This window comes from Oryza sativa, chromosome 1, assembly GCF_034140825.1.
Source record: "Oryza sativa Japonica Group chromosome 1, ASM3414082v1".
NCBI classification, from domain to species: Eukaryota; Viridiplantae; Streptophyta; class Magnoliopsida; order Poales; family Poaceae; genus Oryza; species Oryza sativa.
In genome coordinates this window covers 18,770,281-18,790,526 of record NC_089035.1, presented here as the reverse complement: position 1 = coordinate 18,790,526, position 20,246 = coordinate 18,770,281, and the positions used below count along the sequence as shown (strand labels likewise).

General features: G+C 47.8%; 1 protein-coding gene and 1 long non-coding RNA gene across 2 annotated transcripts; one reads left to right on the top strand and one right to left on the bottom strand.

The window, feature by feature from the left end:
- Positions 1-8,909: 8,909 nt before the first annotated feature.
- LOC136354898 (uncharacterized) lies at positions 8,910-10,558 on the top strand. Its single transcript, XR_010738760.1, has 2 exons — positions 8,910-10,103; positions 10,216-10,558. It is a non-coding gene; the product is annotated as an uncharacterized lncRNA (long non-coding RNA).
- Positions 10,559-16,252: 5,694 nt separating this feature from the next.
- On the bottom strand, positions 16,253-19,159 carry LOC4323994 (receptor protein kinase-like protein ZAR1). The gene is made up of 2 exons (XM_015768032.3): positions 17,634-19,159; positions 16,253-17,211 (listed from the first exon to the last, which is right to left on the bottom strand). Exons 1-2 carry the CDS (start codon positions 19,099-19,101, stop codon positions 16,562-16,564), a joined length of 2,118 nt encoding a protein of 705 aa, XP_015623518.1. The 5' UTR covers positions 19,102-19,159; the 3' UTR covers positions 16,253-16,561.
- Between the last annotated feature and the right edge of the window lie 1,087 nt (positions 19,160-20,246).

Sequence of the window (20,246 nt, the reverse complement as noted above, 5' to 3'; positions counted from 1 at the left end):
CCAAAATTTTGGCATAGACTTACCAAAATTTTGGCAGGATTTCTTATATAGTTACCAAAATTTGGCAGCAAACTAAATGTAGCCACTTTTTTGGTAACTTTACCAAAATTTGGTAAGGTTGAAAATGGCATCAAAGTGAACAAGCCCTTATATAAACAAGGAAATTCCTGCGCAAGTATTAGAGTAGTAATTAGTAACTTAGGCATGGTGTCTAGATTAGAGATTACCTTTGTTTGTTGTGTATCCTACGAATTTGTCAGAGGTAGACAACAGGTGGTGATAGCCCTGAATCTCGTCCTAGCAATCCTCCACGTTCGGATACATCATAGAGCTATAGCCGGAACCACACTGGCAGATCCGCAAGGGTCAATGCCTGAAGCAACATATAGGAAATTACCTTTAACTTAGCTTAGATAAATAAAACACATAAAAGTCCTCTCTAAACTAGCTAGCCTACCAATAGTTGTTGTTCTTGGATATAGTCTAGATTACACATCCCTGAGTTCGATATCCTTTTGGGGTCACCCGAAGGTGAAGGTCGTAAGAAATACCAACAACATACAATACTTTTGATGAAAGAGCAGTGAGACATGGCTTAAAGAAAACAGAGTTGGGACAAATCAAATGGCAACAAATGTAAAGTTGGCACCAAATTGAGAAGGTAAGCCATAGGATAGTCCAAATTAAATGAAGCTTTAGCGATAAAAGTTGGCCCAAACAACCATTCACTCAATCACTAATACCCTGGCCCACCTCATTATCTCACAGAGCTTCTATGAGCCCATACTACAGATCGATAGCCCGCTTCTTCTCTCTTCCCCTCCAACTCAACACAAACCTAATGTGGCAACGCTTATAGCATGTTTATACCATCTTATTATACTTACTTGCTCTAATGGTGGCAACGTCGAACTAGGTTGCTGGTGAATATGGTGAGAATCTCAAGGTAGAAAAAAATACATTATGCGAATCGTATGGCTATATGGGGAGCAATTTTGATTCTACGTGGGGAACTTCTAGTAGCTGCATCTTAAATAGTTAAGATACACACCTAGATTCTATGAAGTTGTAAATATAGAAGCCAGAAAATGAATTGGAAGTTTGAAACTAGGAAACTCACTTTCTGGATCCTCGGAAGTTGGCTACCAACCAATTGTTTCTCGGAATTGTAGCTTCTCCAAACTTGTAAATGTATACAAAGATTCCAGATGGTTTATTAAGCTTGGTCAGGGTTTTTCCAAAGAAAAACAAGCTCCTATCACTGTTGGGGAAGTGGTTTTCAGTCCCGGTTTGCAACCCCTTTAGTCCCGAGTTGCAAACCGGGACCCCAAATCCAGGACTAAAGATGGGTATCTTTAGTCCCGGTTAAAATAACCGAGACTAAAGATCCATCTTTAGTCCCTCCATTGGTGTTACCAACCAGGAAAGTTTTTTTTTCTTTTTTTCATTGTTTTTAGCTGCTTGCATATTGTTTTTTTTTCATAGTTTTTCTTCAACGTGACAGATCGAATGCAACAACATCAAAATTATTTTTCCAACACCACAGGTCGAATAGAACAACATCAAAATTAACATCACAAATCAAATACAACAACAAAATCATCCACAAAATCTACGACAAACATCTAAAAAATCTACAACAAAATCATCCACATTTTTTTCTTTATTCTCTTCTCTCCTTGCTCTTGCTTCTCATCCTCCTCGCCGGCGGCAATGGGAGAGAGGAGGAGGGGGTTCGGCGGCTCGGCGAGCCGTGCGCCGCCGCCTCGGGCGCCAGCCACCCACCGCCCACTCCTGCCGCCCGCCGTCGCCATCATCTCTGCCGACGGAGAGGGGAAGGGGAGGAGGGGAAGCAAGCAAAGCAAGCCGGGAGGAGGAGTGGAGGAAGAGCTACGAAGGAATAAGGAAGAGGAGGAGGCGTGCGAAGGAGTCAAAGAGATAAGATGAGGCAGGAAGGCGTGCGGCTTGGCGTGATTTTTTTTTTATGTTTTGTCCCGGTTGGTATAACTAACCAGGACTAAAGATAATGGAGACCTGACACGCTACATCTTATAGCCTGACGTCTTTTTTAACCAGGATCCTATTTGAACCAGGATTAATGTGGTTTCTACATGACCCACGAAAGATCAGTTTTCCAGTAGTATATAAGCAAGTGCAACTTTATATTAGAAGTAACTTTATACTAACGGGATATCAAAGAAATCTTCCTTGCTTAATATTAGTTGTACCGATCACTTCTCCACACTACTACACAAGCGATTTTTGCGTGCAGCTAATTTGATTTTTGCGTGCGGGTGGGCGGCCCGCACGCAGCTTCGGGTCTAGGAAAATCACAATTTTCGCGTGCGGGTGCCTCACCCGCATGAGAAAATAAAAAATTGAAACAAAAAAAAGAAAAAGAAAACCCTAACTCTAATCCGCCGCCGCCGCTATCGATCCGCCACCCGCTACCGTCACCGGTGCCAGATCCGTAGTCGCTGGCCGAAGACGCCGGGAAGGGAGCCGAGGGAGAGGGAGGGGAGGAGAATAAACTCACCCGACGCCGGCCGGCCGCCGCTGATGCCACCACACCTCCAGATCCGCCTCCGTCCCACCGCCGCCGAATCCGCAAGGGGAGGTAGGGGAGGGGCCGCGCGTCGTCGTGGTCACTTGCCGCCGCCACTGTCGCCGCCCTTCTCCCCGCCCGCAGCCGAGGGAGAACGAGGGGGAGGGAGGGGCCGCCGCCGCCGGATCCGCTGCTCACATGTCGCGCGCCGTCGCCGCTGTCGCCGCCTGTCTCCCCGCCCGCAGCCAAGGGAGAGGGAGGGGTCGCTGCTGCCGCACCCATGCCGCGCGCCTCCGGATCCACGCGCCGCCGTGGTCGCCCACCGCCGCCGCTGTCGCCGCCCTTCTCCCCGCCCACAACCGAGGGAGAGCGAGGGAGAGGGAGGGAGGGGCCGCCGCTGGCTAGCCGGGAGAGGAGAGGAGTGGGAGGAGAGTGGAGTGGGAGAGAGCCAGAGAGGGAGAGAGTGAGGTGAGAGAGAAGGCAGTGGGTGGAGGGGCGCGCGCGCGAGGATATCAGCGGATTGGCTATTTTCGTGTGCGGGTCTATTAGGTGACCCGCACACGAAAATGATTTTCCTATGCGGGCGATGGACTGCGCCGGTTTCTCTATTTTTCTGTGCAGTTTCACTTACGGACCGCACGAAAACAAAATGAGGGGGCGTCCAGGAAAATCAATGATGTAGTAATGCCAGTACATATAAGGGCATGATCGACTGCATAGACCAATGTAGTTGGTCCATGAAGGCCAGTGGACCATATATGACCATGTAACCCATGTTTGAGACATTTGCCAGCTGCCAAGAGCCCAAGACTGCTTGTGGCCACGTACGTGGCTTGTGTAAAACTCTCGATGGTATCTCTATAATGCTATTGTTAAACCTGTATTTCTCAGATATCGCCATAAAATATGAGTGATACTAATCCTATAAGATATATCCTCGATGATACAAAGTGTGAACTCTTAAGGCTGCATGTATGGTACAACCATAAAATTTAATGAAAACCATGATATTACAATATGTTTGGCAGAGCTCTCTAGATCTATCCATGGTATATTTGATGTTTATATGTTAAATTATAGTGGTTTAAAATTTTAAATTTCATCTAAAATAAAAATAATTGATTTATTCAAATGTTATATATGTAATCATAGATCCAGATAGATGGATTTGTGGAGCTAGGAATACTCAGCTCCATTAAATCTTGGATATGAAGGTGTGCCAAAGAAGGCCTATATCTCAATTATGTCTACTACGTGAGTGTGGTTGAGGTCGCGTAAACATGTGAGACCTAGTAAGCGATTGGACCGGGGCTCATCGGTGATTGTTTAACTTGCCGAAGAAAAAGATGAATCTGATCTCCATCGTCACAGCTCGAATCAATTGGTGGCTTTCTCCGGGCTTCCGGATCCTTTTAGGGTGCGATCGTTTCAGCTTTTCATGATTAGATTCTCCTTATTTTCAGTTAGCATGTTTTTTAAACTGCTAAACGGTATATTTCGTGCAAAAACTTTCTATAAAAATATTGTTAAAAAATCCAACAAATTTATTCATTAAAAAAATTATATATTAATACTTAATTAATTATATGTTAATTGTATTTTTCGTTTTACGTGCAGCTAACAGTCCACCGGCACCGCTGAAACGATCGCACCCAAGCGGCTCTCTTGCAGTCAAACTCGCGCGAGAGGGAAATCCAAGGCCCGCGCGCACACCCCCTGGGCTAGTGGGCTGGAACCAAGGAGAGCTCTCGGCCCGGTGTGTGATCTGGGCCGGCCTGCCTATGCCCACCACTTGCCACTGGTTAATTAACCGGAAAAAGTACACCGAAGATCCCTCAACTTGTCCAACCGAGTTGCAAAATCGTCCTTAAACCGTAAAACCGGATACAATGTATCCCTCAACTTACAAAACCAGTGCAAACTAGGTCCCTCGGTGGTTTTGACTTCGGTTTTGTCCTATGTGACAGCTGACTCAGTGTGGAACCCACGTGGGCTCTACACATCAGCCTCTTCTTCCCCTCCTCTCTTCACCTCTCTTCCTCTCTCCTCTCCTCTCCACGGTGCGACGGGCTCGACCGGCGAGGGAGGAGCTATACGTCGGCGGCACAAAGCTTGACCGGCGTCGCAAAGAGAGGGGTCGGAGCCATGCTAGCCATGGGAGGACTGAGGAACACGATGGCTGCCATAGAGACTCGCCGCCGCCCCGTCCATATCCTCTTCGTTCTGCCACCTCTGCCTCAGCCTAAGTCGAGTTGTCGAGTTCCCCCAGCTTCCAAACCCTTCGCTCTATCGCCGCTGTGTGAAGGGATGCAGCCGTCGTCACTGCTCTTCCCCTCCACTCCCCTCCCTCTCTGCCTTGAGTTCGACGTGGAGCGCCGTTTCCATCCAAGTCGCCACCTAGGTGCCACAAGCCCGACACGGAGCGTCGCATCCATCAGCATGTTGTCATCATCGTCGTCGTCATTGCCGCCACATCCATCCATCTCTCTCTCGCCACCATCATCCGCCCGCACCCATCTCGCTCTCCGAAATCACACTATACATGTCGTTGGTGAGGGCAGCGTCACCTCACCACCCGTGGGCCTCCTTCACTCCTGCCGCTCCTACCTCTCTCCGCTGGCAGTCGCCGTCGCCGGTGAGCTCACAGGAGCTCGGGGCGTCTGGCGGTGGTGGCTTGCTGTGGCGGCGTTGGCATGGGGAGGGCCATGAAGCGGCGCAACTCGCGGTTCTTCCGCTGGCTGGAGTTGTAGCTGGCGTGGGGAGTCCCCTTCTCCCCCGTCGCCACCGCCAGACCTCCTCCTCTGCCGCCTCGCCCCGCTGACCTCCTCCCCATCCGGCGGCCTGCCACGCTCAGCTTCTTCCTCGCCGGTCGCCGCCCATGGAGAGGGGAGGAGAGAGAGGAAGAGAGGTGGAGAGGGAGAAGGGAAGAAGAGGCCGACGCGTGCAGGGCCGGTCCTGAGTTTTCAGGGCCCGGTGTGAAACTAAACGTAGGAGTTTTTAACATTACTACTATATAATAATAATCAATAGGACATTGTTTATGTTACCTAAAAAATTTCTTCTAACGAAGTCATTGATAAGGGTACCAATATCAATTTCATCCAAAAATTCCTCGATGACATGGCCTAATAATTGAAAAAAACAATATTATTATAGTGGCTTAACTCATAAAAATTACACTATAAAATTACAAATCTAAATTTAAAATCTTACCAATTGGTTGATCGCAAGCGTTTAAAAGCAGGGGCTGCGGCGTGTTCACACTTCAGAAATAATTCACGCTGCATATACATTCGACGAAGGAGAGATGAGGACGATTCGATATTTCGATGGATCAAACAGAAGCCATCATTCAATCAAACAAGGCAACAAGTTAGCTAACTTGATAATACACAGAATGAGTGATGAGTGACTAGTTGACTACCTGCTTGTTAGTTGTTCTGTTCGCAGGGCTCCCTGCCTCCCTGGGGATTACGTCAAGCGCCGTACCACGAATCTAGCCGACGACTCGCTCTGGCCTGTTAATACATCGCCTTACGCCGTACATGCCCAGCCACTGGCGCCACCGCGACGCCGCGACGGCCGACGGGCGTTAGGCACAGCAGGTGGCGCCGCGGCGGCACGACGGGAGCAGCAGCAGAGCGGGCTGCTGGTGCGGCAACTGGCGGCCTGGCGCGACGGGTGACGGCTGAGGGCTGAGGGCATGTACAATGGTTGTCAATAATGGTCTCTTAGCATTACTAATTAGGAATACTTGTTAACATGGTAGAAAGAGAAAGAGTAGAGACAAAACATCGTTGTTATGCTTAACAACGACTATTAATCACTATAATATGGACCCCGCAAAAAAAATCACTATAATATGGAAATATGGTTGCATGAGGATAAAGAAATGGAAAGAATATTAACAAAAGGAATATTTTTTGAGTTAATGATTAGAGCCTTTGTCGTCTCAACTATTGGAAAGACACGTCTCTAAATAATCTTTTATTGTTTAAGAGATCATACTCGTCTCTATCAATGAACATTCCCTGAGAGGTGCGACACTGTGACGAGTGCGGCGGCAATCACGCATTCACGCGTTTCTTTCTTTCTCTTCTGTTTCTGATCGCGATTCACGCGTTTGCCGCTTCGCCTTCCGCATGGATGCTTTGCCTTCTGTTCTTGGGCCAGGCCTCACGCCTGGGTACAGGAGAGGTGGGAGGGGGGCTGGGGGCCATGAGATTTTGGGGGCCCAGAGCGGCTGCACCGCTCGCCCCCCTCTAGGTCTGGCCCTGGACGCGTGGGTCTTACGCTGACACAGCCGCCATGTCGGACAAAACCGAGGTAAAACCCACCGAATGACCTCAAATGAATGGTTTTTGTAAGTTGAGGGATATCATATATCTGGTTTTGCGGTTGGGAGACGATTTTGTAACTTGATGACAAGTTGAGGGACCTTCGATGTACATTTTCCTAATTAACCTAGTCCGCGTCGCATGCTTGACCCTTTGAGCTGGCATGTCCGGTAGAGACTGACGGCATGGTCAGATTTATATTATTTTAAACCATATCATTATTTGTTAAAATTGATAATCATATGACTACATTTAGTTTGTTGTCAAATATTGGTAAATCTATGTAATTTTAGTAACATTATATTGAGCCTATTCTATCACAATTTGACAATGTTGTTAATTTGCTAAAATTTTGATATTGCCAAATTTTAAAAATATTTATTTTGGCATTAATCTGAAGAGACCCTGAGACCGACGTAGAGCTTTGCATATTATTGAGGGAGAGATTTGGCTTCTGCCGCTTTTTAATTCCTTGCAACTAGTGGTTTCTTGGGAGTATATCTAGAGGAATTTTCGTGCAATTGTTGGGAGACGCCAAGAAGCTTGGCTAGGCGAAGGTGAACGTTGTTGATGGCTCGTACGTTCCGTCATGAAACGGGCGAAGCTGCAGGCTGGTATTGGAGGAGCTGTCATTTGTGCTTTCTTCTTGACGAGCAGTCCAGTGTGGAGCAATAGCAGAGGCCCTCACATCGCGTGCATGTTGGGAGGGCTCGGCGCCAGCCAGCGTCCGAATGGACTAGAGAAATGCCTGTGTGTTTATTGCATCAAACTGCTCGATAGTGCTTCATTTGCTTGCTACAACACAGGAAAACCGATCCAGGTGGTGCGGTGCTATAGCAGAAAACCAAATATCATTGCCAAATTGGAAGAGGGTGTGATAAAGTTTGCTCGTGAGTTGGCTAATTTTGTTAGCTACAAAGATTTAGGTTGTGTACAGTGTGAGAGATTTCAGCCTATATGGTATTTGACAGAAAACACATTATAAATCATGTAAATTCTAGAACGTTGGATTGTTTTAAGATTCGTGCAATTATACCTCTAACCCTCACGGCCTCACCCGTCCTCTCTCCTCTCGTCATTCCTAGCACCCCGCCATTTGCGAGTCGTGAGCTAGCATGTGTCTACGCGATGCTTTCACCGCCCGGTCTCGCTGGCTAGATGGAAGGAGTCAACGGCACCGGTGAGGCCCCTCGCCTGCTTCTTCCCCGTCCCTTTTTCTCTTCCACAAGCCGGTGGCAGGATCCCGTCGTCTTCTCCATCTTCAGTGGTTGCACGCCAGCGGATCTACCTCCTAACCACAAGCTTCGATTCGCCTCCACTGCCAATGTTGGTCGACCGCTCTCCTGCATCCCAGTGGCTCTGACTGTTGGAATTAATGAATGGGCCTTAGCCCACTCGAAGATTAATTCTTTGGAAAATCACAAAAAGCCCACCTCATGGGATGGCATGCATGTGGAGTTTAGTACCACCTTGCTTATTCTAGGAGAGGGGGACCTCCTTAAAAGGGAGGATGCCCTCCTAGCCACTTGAAACATGTGTGGTGGAGAGAAGAGGGGAAACACACGTGCGCGCTCGCTCGCCTGGCCTGGCAGGGCAGGGCAGGGCAGGCGGCGCGCGTGCACGACGTACGCGTCGAATGGTCCGAAAAATTGGCTCCTCACCCTTGCGCAGATGCAGCCTCCTTTTGCAGTTTTGTTTTGCTGCAAATTCGGATTCGTTTTTGTTTTGGAAACGTTCCGAAAAATCCGGTGCGTGCAAACGGCGTGGAGTCCGGATAAGTTACGCGCGACTTATCCGGTTCGGTTACGCGCAGTAGAGATCGTGCGGGCGCCCTGATCAAGCGACCCTTCTCTATATAAACCGACCCGCCGTCTTCACGCAGGATATGCGAAAATCAATCTAGGGTTTACCTCCTACTCTGTACTGCGCCGTCGCTCGTAGACTACTCCATCCCGCTCGCCGGCGTGCACCAGCGATCGGGAGAGCAGGTCTCCGGAACCTCTGCCTTTGACGTCCTGCACTGGGAGAAGGCGGCAATAAGGTTTTTGGGAAGTGCTTCGTGCGACTGCTCCCTGTTCGTTCGCGACGACTCGCCTTCCTCTTCGCTCGCATGTTTCGTGCCTTCGTAGACACCTGCGAAAAGTTTCGACCAAGCAGCCGGTCTTTTCGTCACCTCGGTACGTGTTCAATATGTTGCGCATATTTGATCTGTTCATGTTATTCTGCGTAGTTTACATGTGTAGATCTAATGATGCGTTCATGCTAGTTTTCATCTGTAATGTCATGATTTATTTATGGAATAAATTAAATCATTATATGCCCATAATCTCAACAATCCAAAAACCTTATTATAGGCACTGTGATTTTACTATGGCTGGTTTTGCCGATGCACTGAGGCCGGATAAATTCACCGGTGTGCATTTTAAGAGATGGCAGATCAGGGTCACTCTGTGGCTGACAGCTATGAAATGCTTCTGGGTGAGTACTGGCAAACCTGAAGGAGTTCTTACTGCTGAACAGCAGAAGCAATTCGAGGAAGCCACTACTCTCTTTGTGGGATGCATTCTTAGCGTTCTTGGCGATCGTCTGGTCGAGGTGTATATGCATATGACCGACGCTAAGGAGTTGTGGGATGCACTGAATACTAAATTCGGTGCTACTGATGCTAGCAATGATCTGTATATCATGGAGCAGTTTCATGACTACAAGATGGCTGACAACCGTTCTGTAGTCGAACAGGCTCATGAGATACAAACCATGGCTAAGGAACTCGAACTCCTTAAGTGTGTCTTACCCGACAAATTTGTGGCTGGGTGCATTATTGCGAAACTACCTCCATCTTGGAGAAGTTTCGGTACTGCACTCAAACACAAGAGACAGGAATACTCCGTTGAGGGGTTGATAGCGTCTCTTGATGTTGAGGAGAAAGCTCGGGAAAAAGATGCCGCGTCTAAGGGCGATGGTGGGCAGTCCAGCGCCAATGTTGTGCACAAGGCCCAGAACAAGAGCAAGGGGAAATACAAAGCTCAGCAGACCACCAACTTCAAGAAGCAGAAGAAGAACAACAACAATCCTAATCAGGATGAGAGGACTTGCTTTGTGTGTGGCCAAGTTGGTCATCTGGCTAGGAAGTGTCCACAGCGCAAGGGGATGAAGGCACCTGCAGGGCAGACTTCTAAGTCTGCTAATGTGACCATTGGCAACACTGGAGATGGAAGCGGGTATGGTAATTTACCTACTGTTTTTTCAGTTAATCAATCTACTAATTGGTGGGTTGATACTGGGGCCAATGTACATGTTTGTGCTGACATCTCATTGTTTTCTTCTTATCAGGTCGCACGGGGTTCCACCGTCCTAATGGGGAATGGGTCACATGCTTCTGTTCATGGTGTTGGCACGGTAGATCTGAAGTTTACTTCGGGAAAGATCGTGCAGCTGAAGAACGTGCAGCATGTCCCTTCTATCGACAGGAATCTTGTTAGTGGCTCCCGTCTGACTAGAGACGGATTTAAGTTGGTTTTTGAGTCTAATAAAGTAGTCGTGTCTAAACATGGATATTTTATTGGTAAAGGTTATGAGTGCGGAGGCCTGTTCCGCTTTTCCCTTTCTGATTTCTGCAATAAGTCTGTGAACCATATTTGTGGCAGTGTGGATGATGAGGCTAATGTTTGGCATTCACGTTTATGTCATATTAATTTTGGCTTGATGTCTCGGCTTTCCAGCATGTGTTTAATTCCTAAGTTTTCCATTGTCAAAGGTTCTAAGTGCCATAGTTGTGTGCAATCGAAGCAACCTCGCAAGCCTCACAAGGCTGCCGAGGAGAGAAACTTGGCACCACTAGAACTCCTACATTCAGATCTTTGTGAAATGAATGGGGTGTTGACGAAGGGTGGAAAACGATATTTCATGACATTCATTGATGATGCTACTAGATTTTGCTATGTGTACTTGTTGAAAACGAAAGACGAGGCTCTAGACTATTTTAAAATTTATAAGGCAGAAGTTGAAAATCAACTTGACAGAAAGATAAAAAGGCTTAGGTCTGATCGTGGTGGAGAGTTTTTCTCGAACGAGTTTGACTTATTCTGTAAGGAACATGGCATCATACATGAGAGGACGCCTCCCTATTCTCCCGAGTCTAATGGGATTGCTGAAAGGAAGAACCGCACACTGACTGACTTGGTGAATGCCATGTTGGACACCGCGGGACTGCCTAAGGCATGGTGGGGGGAGGCATTGTTGACCTCAAATCATGTGTTAAACAGAGTTCCTAACAGAAATAAGGACAAAACACCATATGAGATATGGATTGGTAGAAAACCATCACTTTCTTATTTGCGCACATGGGGGTGCTTGGCGAAAGTCAATGTACCAATAACGAAGAAGCGCAAACTTGGACCTAAGACTGTGGACTGTGTCTTTCTGGGATATGCTCATCATAGCATTGCCTATAGATTTTTAATAGTTAAATCCGAGGTACTGGACATGCATGTTGGTACAATTATGGAGTCTCGTGATGCTACCTTCTTTGAGAGCTTTTTCCCAATGAAGGATACACATAGTGGTTCGAACCAACCCTCTGAAATAATTCCCAGTTCAATCACACCACCAGAACAAATTGAACATACACATGAACTTGTCTCTGAGGAGGATGTCAGTGAAGCTCCTCGAAGGAGTAAGAGACAAAGGACGGCTAAGTCTTTTGGTGATGATTTTACTGTGTACCTCGTGGATGACACTCCTAAGTCAATTTCAGAAGCATATGCATCTCCTGATGCAGACTACTGGAAGGAGGCTGTCCGTAGTGAAATGGATTCCATTATCGCTAACGGGACTTGGGAGGTGACAGAGCAACCCTATGGGTGTAAACCTGTGGGGTGCAAGTGGGTGTTCAAGAAGAAGCTTAGGCCTGACGGTACTATTGAAAAGTACAAGGCTCGGCTTGTTGCTAAGGGCTATACTCAGAAAGAAGGCGAAGATTTCTTTGACACTTACTCACCTGTTGCTAGATTGACCACAATTCGTGTGCTACTTTCCCTAGCAGCCTCACATGGTCTTCTCGTTCATCAAATGGACGTTAAGACAGCTTTTCTTAATGGAGAGCTGGATGAGGAGATCTATATGGATCAACCTGATGGGTTTGTAGTTGAAGGTCAAGAAGGCAAAGTGTGCAAATTGTTGAAGTCTTTGTATGGTCTGAAACAAGCTCCTAAGCAATGGCATGAGAAATTTGACAAAACATTGACATCTGCAGGCTTTGGAGTCAATGAGGCGAATAAATGTGTGTACTATCGCCATGGTGGGGGTGAGGGAGTTATTTTGTGCTTGTATGTTGACGACATACTGATATTTGGGACAAACCTTGAGGTGATAAATGAGGTTAAATCATTCTTGTCTCAAAATTTTGATATGAAAGATTTGGGAGTAGCTGATGTTATCTTAAACATTAAGCTAATTAGAGGTGAGAATAGGATTACACTCTTGCAGTCCCATTATGTGGAGAAGATCTTGAATCGCTTTGGCTACATTGATAGTAAGCCTTCTCCAACACCTTATGATCTTAGCTTGTTGCTTCGCAAGAACAAGAGAATTGCTAGGAATCAACTGGAATACTCCCAAATCATTGGCTCGTTGATGTACCTGGCTAGTGCAACTAGGCCTGATATCTCCTTTGCTGTGAGCAAGTTGAGCCGATTTACCTCTAATCCGGGAGATGATCACTGGCGTGCGCTTGAGCGAGTAATGCGCTATCTGAAAGGTACTGTGGAATTGGGGCTTCACTATACTGGGTATCCTGCGGTACTGGAAGGTTATAGTGATTCTAACTGGATCTCTGATGTGGATGAGATCAAAGCCACTAGTGGATATGTTTTCACACTGGGTGGTGGTGCTGTTTCATGGAGGTCTTGCAAACAGACAATTTTGACGAGGTCAACCATGGAAGCAGAGCTAACGGCACTGGATACTGCTACTGTTGAGGCAGAATGGCTGCGTGATCTATTAATGGATCTGCCTATTGTTGAAAAACCGGTGCCGGCTATCCTTATGAACTGTGACAATCAAACGGTAATTGTCAAAGTGAATAGTTCTAAGGATAATATGAAATCGTCTAGACATGTGAAAAGACGATTGAAGTCTATCAGGAAATTAAGAAACTCCGGAGTTATAACGTTGGATTACATCCAAACAGCGAGAAACCTGGCAGATCCCTTCACGAAGGGACTATCACGAAATGTGATAGACAATGCATCGAAGGAGATGGGTTTGAGACCCATGTGAGTTATACTATGGTGGTAACCTAGTCTATGTGATCGGAGATCCCGTGAATTAGATCCTGGGAAGAACAAACCATTAATAAACTATAGGAGAGTACCAATATATATACCCTCTCCAAGTGAAGATGCATATACTCTCGTGAGCTGCAAGGCAGGTTGGCTATGCCTTAATGAGTTCTGTTGGCTTTAATTAGCAAAGATGTTGTCCTGCAGAGCATTCTTGAAAGAACTCACCTTTGTGAGCTTGACTGTTGGTCGCAGTCTATGAAGATTTTGGGTGAATCTTCTAGGAAGCTTACTAAAGACCTAGGAGTATGACTTATACGCTCCACCCGAGGGGTAGTCTACAGACGGTCTAGTACCAGATAAGACTTTGAGTGAAACTTGCTTGCACAAGACTTGCAATTCAAGGCGTAGTCCATTGTTCAAGTTGTGAGTAAGTGTAGCTTGGAGTTCTAGGTGGATGTTCAACCTTAATTGGTCTCCATCGAACCGCTGGTATATAAACAGTACATTGGAAAAGGCAAATCTCAGTGGGATTTTGAGATTTGGTGGGGGATTGTTGGAATTAATGAATGGGCCTTAGCCCACTCGAAGATTAATTCTTTGGAAAATCACAAAAAGCCCACCTCATGGGATGGCATGCATGTGGAGTTTAGTACCACCTTGCTTATTCTAGGAGAGGGGGACCTCCTTAAAAGGGAGGATGCCCTCCTAGCCACTTGAAGCATGTGTGGTGGAGAGAAGAGGGGAAACACGCGCGCGCTCGCTCGCCTCGCCTGGCCTGGCAGGGCAGGGCAGGCGGCGCGCGTGCACGACGTACGCGTCGAATGGTCCGAAAAATTGGCTCCTCACCCTTGCGCAGATGCAGCCTCCTTTTGCAGTTTTGTTTTGCTGCAAATTCGGATTCGTTTTTGTTTTGGAAACGTTCCGAAAAATCCGGTGCGTGCAAACGGCGTGGAGTCCGGATAAGTTACGCGCGACTTATCCGGTTCGGTTACGCGCAGTAGAGATCGTGCGGGCGCCCTGATCAAGCGACCCTTCTCTATATAAACTGACCCGCCGTCTTCACACAGGATATGCGAAAATCAATCTAGGGTTTGCCTCCTACTCTGTACTGCGCCGTCGCTCGTAGACTACTCCATCCCGCTCGCCGGCGTGCACCAGCGATCGGGAGAGCAGGTCTCCGGAACCTCTGCCTTTGACGTCCTGCACCGGGAGAAGGCGGCAATAAGGTTTTTGGGAAGCGCTTCGCGCGACTGCTCCCTGTTCGTTCGCGACGGCTCGCCTTCCTCTTCGCTCGCGTGTTTCGTGCCTTCGTAGACACCTGCGAAAAGTTTCGACCAAGCAGCCGGTCTTTTCGTCACCTCGGTACGTGTTCAATATGTTGCGCATATTTGATCTGTTCATGTTATTCTGCGTAGTTTACATGTGTAGATCTAATGATGCGTTCATGCTAGTTTTCATCTGTAATGTCATGATTTATTTATGGAATAAATTAAATCATTATATGCCCATAATCTCAACACTGAGATCGCCTCCCGCCTATGCCCACAATCCACCGCCAGGAGGCTGTCTCCCAAACCATCCCTCTAAGTCCCCCCTCCCACCCCTACCCCTCGAGCCACCGCCAGTCGCTATCGAGCTTGAGGAGAACTGATCGCCGAAGTTGAAAGAGAAAAAGCTAAGTGGCCGAAGCACGAATATAATCATAACGTGAATCCTAAGGTTAGAAACTTACAAAAGATTTTGATCTCAATTTCTATTAATAGCCATTTAGCGGTTCCGTTTTTATGATCGAGAACAGTTGTAATCATTGCCAACTCAATTTCTCTTCCAGGCAACATTCAATGACCGGATTTGGTTCCTGTGCAGTCCTTACTATGACTGCAACTTAGGCAGTTATACCATAACTGTAGGATGCAAATCCAAAGGCCCAAATTTGATAGGACACTGTTCATTCAAATAATCCAACAAAAAATATTATATCAAGGCTATTGTAGCATTTAATTTAGACCTTCCATTGAAAAATCGAATGGATAAAATCTTGTGCAGTTCCTAACGTGCAGTTATAGTTGGGACTACACCTGATCCCAATCCTCAATGACCACTAGTCAAGACTCAAGAGAGCACCAGCAGCTCACCACTACTCCTACTACAACCCGTACGATCATAACCAGTCACTCACTGGTAGGATGATACTAACTGGCAAGTGGCAACCGCAACAAACAAAGCTTAGAGATAGATCAATCGCTTCCCTAAACCCTAGTATTAACGAATAGGAGTAGTAAATGAACCGACGCGTGTGCCTCATGATTTCTCCTCATGCGTGCTATGGAGTACGGAGGACAGTGCACATGCATGAGCATGATAGTACCCTTTTTAGGGCGACCTGGTCCTGAAGGGGAACACAGCCCCACGGCTGTTCTGGTTCAAGTACACCAAGGGACCATGCTTTGCATGCTTGCAGCTCCTCCATGCCCCTACCCAGATCCACAACAATAAATTCCAGTGAAACTGTTCGCAACAACCAGAGAGAGAGAGATGGATGTTAACTCCACTAGAATTGATGTAGATGGAAACAGAATTCCACATCATGTGCTGCTAGTGAAAAATGCAACAACTTCACAAGGAAAATTCAAGGTATCTGAATTCTGAACAGGTTCTTGAAGGAAAAACAACCTGATCCCTACAGTAACATATTGTGACTGCCTCTTATCAACCAGGAAGGTATATGTATTCTAGTACTAAAAATCAATGATGCCACATCGCTTTTGCTGAAAGGGCCCATGTAAAAATTTCTAAGGCCAAATAGAAGTACACCACATGTACAGCACAAAGTAAAACCACTCTAGCACTTGGCCATATTCTATTCCATCTAACGGTGAGAGTACTGTCCATGCTTTCAGGACTCCAAGCTTAAATATGCAGTTCTTAATCATGGCCCTAACATGCTTCCATGGTAAAAAAAAATTGATACCAATTAAGTAGTACAAGGAGAGGGGGTTTTAACTATTTGCCACTTTTAGATTTGGCAAATAACTATTTGCCACCCCTATCTCAATGACATCCGTGGCTCTGTTCTCCAAACAAAGTGCTCCATATAATCCTATCAGTTCTTGTTCATTCAGACTATCAGAGAGCAAGCTGCAAGCATACACAGTTAAATTCACCCATTCCCATGACTTATAGGCAAGCACAATAGTCATAACTCATGATAGCAAGCTAACAGAAAAAGGCTATCTAACATGTTAAGAGCGGAGCAGAATCTGAGGGTCCTGCGAAAATGACAATTTTACATAGCGAACTGATGAAGCTTGAGTCACCTAAGCTTCCTTGCCTTCCTTGAGCTGTACAACCATCAAATGCTCTAAAAAATGACCGCCTTCCATGATACTACTTTTCTAGCCTGAACCATTGAGGTGATCCAGGGTTTCTGCGACATGCCTCATAGAGGGCCTTCGCTCTGGATTGGCCTGAACGCAAGCGAGAGCAACTTTCAGTGCTGCGATCATCTCATCTTCCCGTTCAGAGTCTCTGGCGAGAGAAGGATCGAGCACATCGGCAGATGGTTTCTTTTCTTCAATACAGAACTGCACCCATTGCACAAGGTCCATCTGCATAGTCTCCAAGAGAACAACCGGCGATCTGCCGGTGATCATTTCCAGCAAGATCACACCATAGGAGTATACATCCCATTTCTGAGATGGTTTCAGTGTTTTCAGTGCTTCTGGTGCTTGATAGCATGATCCTTTGCCCACAAGAGGGCTCACCGAGGCATCGGACTGCTGGCTCTGAGCTTTCTCTATACCAGCATGATCTGATTGTGTGAAAGGTGATCCTCCAGCAATATTTGCAAGCCGTCCGAGCCCAAAATCTGATATGTATGGCTCCATGTTTGATCCAAGGAGGACATTATTTGGCCTTAAGTCCCCATGGATATACTTTTTAGGGCTAAATTCATGCAAGAAAGATAGCCCCTTTGCAACCCCTTGCATGATTTTTAGACGTCCATCCCATGGCAATGGTGTGAATGTCATTGTCCCAGGTTTACCTGAAACCGATAAAAAAAATTACCGAACCGTATTAGTATTTAGTGATGGCATCACTTGCTTGAAATTAATGCTCACTTTTTTAGAACAGAGAGAGTGCTCATGGCACTAATCCTAGAAAATAAGAATCAGCCAACTGGCAAAAGTCTATTTCAGAATGAATGAACTGAATTTGCATAAGCTGGTAGCATAAAAAACGCCTAGCAAAATAACGAAGTTCATCCAAATTGAATTCCTAGTACTAATTTCTAGAGCAGAGGGAAGAGTTATTGGCCAAAAGCATACCTAATTAGTGTCCTTGAGTCCTAGTGTAATAAATTAACAAACCAAAATCATAATATATGCAAAGATGTGATTCTACTGTGGCACTTTTCTTATGCCAATTGACCAGTCATGTGAAACTCAGCAAATAAGTAATGCATACCATGGATTGCTGCAGAGAGGCTGCCATTAGGGATGTAATCATATATCAACAACTTCTCATCATAAGACCAGTAATAAGCCCTCAAGGTAACAATGCTGGGATGGCGGACCTTGCCAATGGCCTCAACCTCAGTCTGGAACTCCTTAAACCTCTGCAGTCCCCCTTCTCCTAGCCGCCTGACGGCCATCGTAAGCCCGTCCTCAAGAACCACCTTATACACGATCCCGATGCCGCTCTTCCCAAGCACAAATGCTGATGCCTTGAGCAGCTCATCGAGATCGAACCTCACTTGCTGGTCCAACGGCACGAGGTCATACTGCTCGGTGTGCTCCGACGGCGTGGCGGATTCGTCCCGGCTAAAACACCCACAATCCTTGCCACACCTGGACCCCTTAGAACCAGCAGCCCCACCATTCCCCTTCTCCTTGGAGGAAACAGCCCTCCAATAGCAGTAGAAGAACACCAGTGCAATGATCAGAATCCCCACCACATCACTGAGCACAATGGCTACAATGGCAACCTTCCCCAACCCCTTGTTCTTCCCAGCACCGGGGGCGCCGGAGCCCCCATCCTTGGGCACAAACGGATTGGACGACGGCATGGCGTCCGGCGAGCACGGGTTCTTGAGCGGCGGCCCGCAGAGGCCCGGGTTGCCGACGAACGCCGTCGGCCCCCGGTTCTCCAGCGCCCCATTCTGCGGAATCGGGCCGGACAGATTGTTGTACGTGAGATCAATGTAGACCTTCTCCGGCAATCTTCCAAGGCTCGCCGGAATCTGGCCGGAGAACTGGTTGTGCGAGAGGTCGACCGTCCCCTCGAGCCTGGACAGGTTGCCGATGTCCTCCGGGACGGCGCCGGAGAAGCGGTTGTGGGACAAATCGAGGTGCTCCAGCGCCGACAGGCCCCTGGCAAACCCCTGCGGCAGCGCGCCGGTGAGGTTGTTCCAGCCGAGCGCGAGGGAGCGGAGGCGGCGGCATCTCAGGATCGCGGGCGGGAGCGTGCCGTTGAGGGAGTTGGAGGAGAGGTCGAGGATTTGGAGGTAGGGGAGGTCGCCGAGCTCCGGCGGGATCGGCCCGTACAGCTCGTTCCCGTACAGCACGACGCTCTGCAGCCCCGCCGCAGCGGAGAGGAGCGGCGCGGGGAGCTCGCCGAAGAGGCGGTTGCTGCGGAGGTTGAGGTGGCGGAGCGAGGCCGGGAGCGGCGACGCCGGGAGGGAGCCCACGAGGCCCTTCCTCGGGAGGGACAGCGCCACGACGCGGCGGTCGGCGCCCCCGGCCCCGGACCCGGCGCCGCAGGAGACGCCGTTCCAGGCGCAGGGGTCGGCGGCGGTGGAGGCGTCCCAGTCGGCGAGCGCGCCCTCGGGGTCCCGCAGCACGGCCGCCTTGAAGGCCAGCAGCGCCTGCCCGTCCGCCGCCAGCCCGCCCGCCGCCGCCGGGAGCGCGAGCAGGAGCAGCAGGAGGAGCACCATTCGGTCACGTACGTACTCGCCGCGACCGCGAGTGGGAAGAAGACTAGTGCGTCACAGTGAGGAGAAGGGAGAAAAACGGGAGGCTTCCGTTTTGTTTTGGCGCAATCCGGGGCTCGGTGGGGAAGCGTGGAAGGAAGAGGGGGTAGAAGCGTGAAAGGCGGGGGGGGGGGGGGGGGTGGGGGGGGGAGTTGTTTTTGGTTTGGTTTGGTGTGCGCTTGGGTTTTGGGGGGTTTTGCGGGGTTTTTTACGTGGTTTCTTGCCGGAATCGTCCTAACTAACGAGACGTCTCACACGTTATTCTACGGTGGATGGTGGTGGTGGGGTGGACCGGGCCTCGAGAGGGAGCAATGCTGCAGTGGGCAGCGGCGCAGTTTTTGTGTCGGCACTCCACCACCATCACCGGGATCGAAGTCCAAGCGGGTGGTGACTGACTGGTAAACGGGTTAGGTACTTGGAGGACCCGCTACACAGTGCTCCAGGAAAAGGTTTCAGGCTTTTGCTTGGTGCTGGGGTAATAATATCTTGGATATGTTAATGTTTGGTAAACTGTTTTTATTGTAAGCTCTGTCTCCGAAGATAATATTGTTATGCTTCAAACATATATCTACTATTGTAAAAATTAAAGATATTTTTATCGATACTTTGTTACGTCATCCGTATTTGAGTCGGCTTTTAAGCTCATTCACTTTTGAAAATACAGATCCGTATTTAGGTCGGTTTTTTAAGTTCTTTCGCTTTTAGAAATATAGTTAGAGTCGTATAAGAAATCTCCTTTAAAAAACTCGCATGTTAATATGAGATAATTGGACTCCTAATTGTAGCTTCTGATTTTGTAAAAAAAAAAATATCCAAGCAAATTTCCATAGTGAATTTCACCTTAGCTAAACCGTATAACAATAATACCTATTGTAAGGGCCTGTTTGGTACAGCTCCAACTCCTAAATATTACTCCAGGAGTTGAGTCTAGAGTGGAGTTGTGGAGCTGCCTAAACCCAGCTCCACAACTCTAGTACATTTTGTGAGAGAGCTCCACCCAACTCCACTCCCAGTATTAGTGGAGCTGAAACTGTTTGGCTGAGCTCCAGCTCCAGGAGGGGTGGAGCTGGAGCTAGAGCTGTGCCAAACAGGCCCACGAGCTTTTTTTT